We start from the raw sequence: 7224 nt of genomic DNA, 5'->3' as shown, positions 1-7224 counted from the left end.
CCTGTTGCCGTTATCCTCTTCTCCTCCCTCTGACTGCCGTCATCCGAGGTTCATCCGAGGGTCCCAGCAGCCATCATCTGAGTGTCCCAAGCTCCCAGCAGCCATCATCCAAGGGTCCCAGGCTCCCAGCAGCCGTCATCCAAAGGGTCCCAGCTTTCCTATCCAGGGTCCCCGCTCTTGAGTGTCCCAGCCGCCGGATCTTCTTCACTGCAGTCTCATACGCAGACTGCAGCCTTGCAGTAAACACGCGCTGCCGCCCCGCCGACATCCTCCATAGTTACGGCGTCCTCTTCTTGGTTACAGTGCCGCCTTCTGTGTGACGAGCGGCGGGGTCACGTATGACGTCAGGCGCATGTGTGCTGCTTGTCACACAGAACGGGGTACTTTAACTAAGAAGAGGACGTCGTAACTATGGAGGATGTCAGTGGGGCGGCAGCACATGTTTACCGCAAGGCTGCAGTCTGCGTATGAGACTACAGTGAAAAATATCCGGCAGCTGGGACACTAAAGAGTGGGGATCCAGGATGGGATGGCTGGGACCCTCAGATGACGGCAGCTGAGACCCTCGGATGACTCTCGGATGACGGCAGTCAGAGAGGATCGTGGTAGCAGGATCCGGTAAGTATGTTATGGGGCCAAAATACTGTACCATTAGAATATAAGTGGCACCCACTTTTTCCCCTCAGTTTTGGGGAAGAAAAAGTGCGTCTTATATTCTGGAAAATACGGTTGTAAGGATTCCTCCTGTGGCGTGTTCTGTCCATTGTGGTGGAGCCGCAAATGGGCAGTTCTGATTTGTCAGCCTGCATTCGGTTGTGCATTCACAATGAGTCACATTGTCATTTGCAATTGCTCTGCAGTTCTGGGCAGCTCAGAATGCTGTCATCATTCCTTCAATGGCTTACTACAGCTGAGCTGCAGCCAGATAGCCCTGGCTTTCCTGAATGCATGTTGTTACATAGTACTGCATGCATTTGTTATCATAGTCTTGCAGCTAGCTAATGGTAATCAAGCCAGCTCAGGATTGAATGATTACCATTCAGCTGTGTGGAGATTTGCATGCTTGCATCCATTGGCTGATGCCAGCATAAAAGTCTGCCTTCCCTTTTAGGCCTCACCCGTCATAGTTTCAGCTCCGTCTAAGCTGTTACTTGGTCCTTTAATACTGTGAAATATATTCCATGTCTAGTTACTTTCTAGTTCAGTTATCTTGTGGAGCTACAATTATATATTTCCCACGGGGACATATATACGTACTTCTTCTAGTGCAGAGATTTTGTATTGCCTATCCTTGTTCGCTGTATTGCTCCAGATCCTGTTTAGCTAGTCAGGTTTCAGCACATTTTGGTAGGTTGCGCTTAGTGTGATTACCCATACTTAGCTAGCATAGTCCTGTCCTTGCGAGGTAGCCATTGCTGCAGTTGCTATTGTCTACCTCACTCCAGTCTGTCTTGTATCTGTCTGAATGTTTGCTATCGCAAGAGCAGCGCAACATCGCACTGCGCTGCCATTGCGTCTTATCAGAAGCACAGAGCTGCAGTTGCTCTGGGCAGCCTGTGTAGCCTCTTCCATTATCCAGCTCTTAGCCTTGTTGTGCAGGGTGGTCAGAAAGTATGACCCCCTAGCATTACAACGGTATTCTTTCATTGTAATTTAGCTTGTGTCTGTCTAGTTAAAGTGAATGGGAACCTGATTAAAAAAATAGCCAGATACTTACCTAATAAGAGGGAATGCTTTGGGTCCTATAGAGCCTTCCATCTCCTCTCCCTGTCCCCGCGTTCCAGTGCTAGCTCCCGATAGCAGTATTGGACCAGTTTGGACCATTACTGCTCTATCTGCCACTAAAGGAGGCTTTGGGAGTCTTCAGGAGCCTGAGTGCTCCTAAAGATGGGTGGCTCCATACTGCGCCTGCGTGAGCAGCTCTCTCCTGGGCTCACGCAGGCGCAATAAAAATCCACGTGTCTATGAGAGGACTTGACTCCTGAAGACTTCCGAAGTTCCCCACAGCGGGGATTCAAACTGGGGAGCTGCCGCTGCAACGAGGGGACCGAGAGAGGAGAGGGAAGGCTCTATAGGACCCAGAGACTTCCCTCTCCTTAGGTAAATATCTGGCTGTTTGTTTTTTAAAGTTCCCAATGACTTTAATCTCTTTTCTCCCTGCACCACTTGTCACAGGACTGCAGAATGCCAGAATTTTCTGTTCAGTAGCATTAATATGAAGCCCTCTATCCCAACAACTCCAACCCATAGGTGAGAAGTGTGAAACTACTACAACAAAAGGGATTGAAAACTGTGGAAACTGATTTGTCAAATGCTTAAATAAATCAGGTGATTAGGTGGACAAATAGACAGAAGATACAGTGGCCCAAATCCAATTCACCTTTTCTCCTGAGTTTTCTTCTAGGAGATAATTTTTCAACTTCTTTTTAAAATAACTTTTCAGCACTTTGAAATTGAAAAAGTACCAAAAAGTAAATGAAAAAGTACTGTCAAAATTATTTGTATTATTTTCTTGCTTGCTGTTAGTTTAAAATTGTATTGACATGTTGTGAAAATATCATCCAGGAGAAAAGTGAATTGCATTTGGGCCAGTGTGTCTAAAATAAAATAAATATAATGTTTCCTTAACCCATTGAGGGCACGACGGCTTTGGCCACTTTAAGACCAGAGTAGATGGACTAGACCAAAACCTGTCAAATCTCTCAGACGATTACCATCTACTGTAAGTGACAGCAAAATAGGGGAAAAAAGTAATTTATAGTGCATTTTTCTCAGTGAAAAATGTACACCTTATGTGATGTGTTTTACATTTTACAAATTTTTGCAAAATTTTAATTTCTGCTCCTGAGTTTAGTCTAATTTGTATTAACTGTTTCATGATATAGGAATGGTCCAGTTCTAATGCAGCAGTAGCCATTGATTCAGGTAAATTGTAATCAAGTCCTCGACATTCATTTTTTACCAGGTGCCAACTGAATACAATGGGCTGCTTGAACCACACATCAGCAGACAGGTTCATCCTTCTAGGTCTGTCAGATGTTCCATATTTCCAAATCATCTGTTTCTTCCTTTTCTTGGTAATGTACATATTTACGTTGTTGGGAAATCTGATTCTGATTCTGGTAGTGAGGATCACTCCATGCCTGCAGACCCCTATGTACTTTTTCCTGAGTAACCTCTCTGTTATTGATCTTGGCTTTTCCTCCACTGTCATTCCTAATTTGTTGGTGAATGCTTTATCAAAAGACAAAAGTATTTCCTTATTTGGTTGTGCTGTCCAAATGTTCTTCTATTTAGCACTAGGGGCAACAGAGTGCATCCTACTTGCCGTCATGGCCTATGACAGGTTTGCTGCCATCTGTAGACCTCTGCACTACCATACTATCATGAACAGGAAGTTGTGCTTGTGTTTAGCTGCTGGATCATGGAGCTTTTCCTGCTCAAACTCAATCATTCATGTTATTTTGACTTTTTACATGCCCTATTTTCAGTCTAACTATATCAACCATTTCTTCTGTGAGATACCTCTTTTCTTGCAAATTTCATGCAGAGATACACGGCATCATGTGGTGCTGGTATATGTATCAACAATAATCATAGTCCTGTGCTCTTTCTTGTTGACTGCAATGTCATACTTTTACATCGTCTCGGCAGTCTTGAAGATACATTCATCACCAGGAAGGTGGAAGGGTTTCTCTACATGTGGTTCCCACCTCACTGTCGTCACTCTGTATTATGGGACTATTATGTTCATGTACATGAGACCTCCATCTGCTCACTCTCCAGAGACAGACAAGACTGTGGCCATCCTTTATACAGCAGTATCTCCAATGTTAAATCCTTTTATTTACAGCATAAGGAATAAGGATGTTAAAGGGACAGTAAAAAACAATTGCAGGTTTCATTAAAGTGACTCTGAACTGTGGTTAAAAAATACAAAGCAGTCTTAAAGTGGACCTGAACTCTTGCACACGGCAGAAGAAAAGCATAGAGAAATGCAGCCTGTATGTATTTAGAGAGTTTAACCTGTCTAATTCCCCCTCATCTGTGTCTAAGCACAGGTTGTAATTTGATTTCTCCCTTGTTACACCTGACTGCCACGGAAGATAAGCTAATTTAAAAGCACAGGATATTAACAATATGTCTGCTTCCATGAAAGCAGGAAGTAGAAATAGTGCAGATTTATTGTAGAATTTGTATCAGCTGTAACACAGAAATGTTTTTCTTTAAAGGTTATTATGCTGTTGCTTATCTTTTAGATCTGAGATGGAGTTCTGAGTTCAGGTCCCCTTTAATAGGGGTGGCTGGATGGTGTAATGGTTAAGGGCTCTGCCTCTGACATGGGAGACCAGGGTTTGAATCTCGGCTCTGCCTGCTCAGTAAGCCAGCACCTATTCAGTAGGAGACCTTTGGCAAGTTTCCCTAACACTGCTACTGCCTATAGAGCGCGCCCTAGTGGCTGCTGCTCTTGCGCTTTGAGTCCGCCAGGAGAAAAGCGCGATATAAATGTTATTTGTCTGTCTTTGTCTTAATATACAGTCAATTATTTGTTTTAGTGTTCCAAGCCGTTGTTACAGGTCAAGCTAGCCTTACTGCTTCCTGGTTGGGTGCCCTATCAGAAGGATGCTTGGAAAATCACATCATTAGCGCGATCATGTGAGGGTTGGACAGATATGCTAATTATTATTTAGTATTTATATAGCGCTAACATCTTCTGAAGTGCTTTTACAGAGTATATTTAGTCATGTCGCTAACTGTCCCTCAGAGCAGCTCACAATCTAATCGTTATAGTCATATGTCTATTGTAGCTTAGAGCCAATGAAGCCAATTAGCTTATCTGTATATTTTGGGGATGTGGGAGGAAACCTACGCAAAGACCAGGAGAACATACAAACTCCTTGCAGGTAGTGCCTTGGCTGGGTTTTGAACCCAGCACTGCGAGGCGAGAGTGCTATCCACTATGCTATCGTACTGTCCACAGAATTCAGAAGCATTCAGAGTTCAAGAATTAGCATACGAGACTTGAACTATGCTGCAATGGAGCAGGGCATTAAATTAGGTGTCTGTCAGGAACTTATGAGCCTGCTGTACATTCTTAAAGGGGGTTGAAACTATAATGAATAAAGAAAAAACATATATTTAGCATCCTCACAATAAATAAATACTCAAATACAAAGTCGGTCAAAATTGAGCTCTGGGACCAAGTCGCGGGCCGACCTCAATGTCTAGTGGCCACCTCTCTCCCTTATAAAGTTCCCTGGTGTCTAATATCCCCCCTTCATCCTCTATACAGGTCCCTGATGTTTAGTGGTCCTCCCACCCTCATTTATACAGTTTCCTGATGTTTCATGGTCTTCCCTTCCCTATACAGTTTCTTGGTGTCTAGTGGCCTCCTCCATCTCCTATACAGTTCCCTGGTGTCTAGTGCTGTCCTCCTCCCCATATGGTTTCCCTGGTGATCTAGGGCTTACCCTCCAATATTGCTCCTTGGGTGGTCTAGAGTGGGTCAAACATAATGCAAAGTGGGGAAAGCACCTGAGGGCCAAATAGAATGGTTCTAGGGCCAGATTTGGCCCACGGGCCGGTTTTTGACATGTGTGGTCTAAACCATAGCACCATGGTAAATATCTTGATTTAGCATACATCTTCAGGACGGCAAGTGAGGCCACACTGTGACCTGACTTCTGCCACCAGGGGTCGAGTCCTGCGTGGATGCGGGTGAACGGCGTTCACCCACTTTTTCTTCAGAGTGAACGCCGTTCACCCTGGCTTGTGTGGAGGGGAGCAGCACAGAGGAGGCGAGCTATGGGGACAGTGGGGATGGGCGGACATCTCCCCCCCCCATCCCTCACCTTTGTGCTCCCCTTCCTGCCTCTCCCCTCCAGCATTGTTAAGTGTCGGGCCCGGCAGCGAAAGTGGGCGGAGACTTTCCGCCTTCTTCCAGCCGCAAGGGACGCTCCGCTCTGTGTGCGGCTAGAAGACCAGACTAGCTGCACACAGAGCGGAGCGTCCCTTGCGGCTGGAACGAGGTAAGTCTCCACCCACTTTCGCCGCCGGGCCCAACACTTAACAACGCTGGAGGGGAGAGGTAGGAAGGGGAGCACAAAGGTGAGGGATGGGGGGGAGATGTCCGCCCATCCCCACTGTCCCCATAGCTCGCCTTCTCTGCTCTGCTCCCTCCGGGTGGGGGCACACCTGGGTAACCTGGGCACATATACCCCTGCCTACATATACTGGGGACATATACACCTGCCTACATATACTGGGGACATATACCCCTGCCTACATATACTGGGGACATATACCCCTGCCTACATATACTGGGCATATATACCCCTGGCTACATATACTGGGCATATATACCCCTGGCTACATGTACTGGGCATATATACCCCTGGCTACATGTACTGGGCATATATACCCCTGGCGACATATACTGGGCACATATACCCCTGCCTACATATACTGGGCATATATACCCCTGGCTACATATACTGGGCACATATACCCCTGGCTATATATACTGGGCACATATACCCCTGGCTACATATACTGGGGACATATACCCCTGGCTACATATACTAGGCAACTATACCTCTGGCTACATATACTGGGGACTACTATACTCATGGCTACTTATACTGGGGACACCTATAGACCTGGCTACCTGGGGGTACCTATTTTGGGGGAACTGCTGTCAGATTATCTGCATTTTTGTGAAACCGCTGTTATGTATTTTGGGGAACAGCTGCCAAATGATGTGTATGTTAGGGGAACGGCTGCTGCCAAATTACGTGTATTTTGGGGAACTGCTGCCAGAATGTGTATGTTTGGGGGACCACTGCTGCCAGATTACGTGTATTCTGGGGAACTGCTGCCAGATTGTATATGTTTGGGGGACCACTACTGCCAGATTATATGTCCTTTGGGTGTTACGTGTATTTTGGGTGATCCGCTGCCAGGTTTTGCGTATTTTGGGGAACTGCTTCCAAATTATGTGTATGTTGGTGGAACTGCTGCTGCCACATTGTCTATTTTGGGGGAACCACTTCCATATTATCTGTATTTTGGAGGAACTTCTACCAGATTATGTGTCTTTTTGGTGAAATGCTGTCAGATTACATCTATTTTTGGGGGATACACTACGGCAGAGCTCAAACTTCCTCGGCAGACCCTTTACATCACTGCTAAGGTCATGTATACTTGGCCCCACCCATGACCACG

The 7224-nt window shown here is 45.8% G+C and overlaps 1 protein-coding gene across 1 annotated transcript; it reads left to right on the top strand.

Annotated features, from left to right (window-relative positions):
* Positions 1-2981: 2981 nt before the first annotated feature.
* Positions 2982-3908, top strand: LOC137533491 (olfactory receptor 5AR1-like). Its single transcript, XM_068254870.1, has one exon. It carries the CDS (start codon positions 2982-2984, stop codon positions 3906-3908), a length of 927 nt encoding a protein of 308 aa, XP_068110971.1.
* The last annotated feature ends 3316 nt before the right edge of the window (positions 3909-7224 follow it).

This window comes from Hyperolius riggenbachi, chromosome 9 (genome assembly GCF_040937935.1).
Source record: "Hyperolius riggenbachi isolate aHypRig1 chromosome 9, aHypRig1.pri, whole genome shotgun sequence".
NCBI lineage: Eukaryota > Metazoa > Chordata > Amphibia > Anura > Hyperoliidae > Hyperolius > Hyperolius riggenbachi.
The sequence above is the reverse complement of the archived record's forward strand: the minus strand, read 5'-3'. Positions and strand labels throughout refer to the sequence as shown.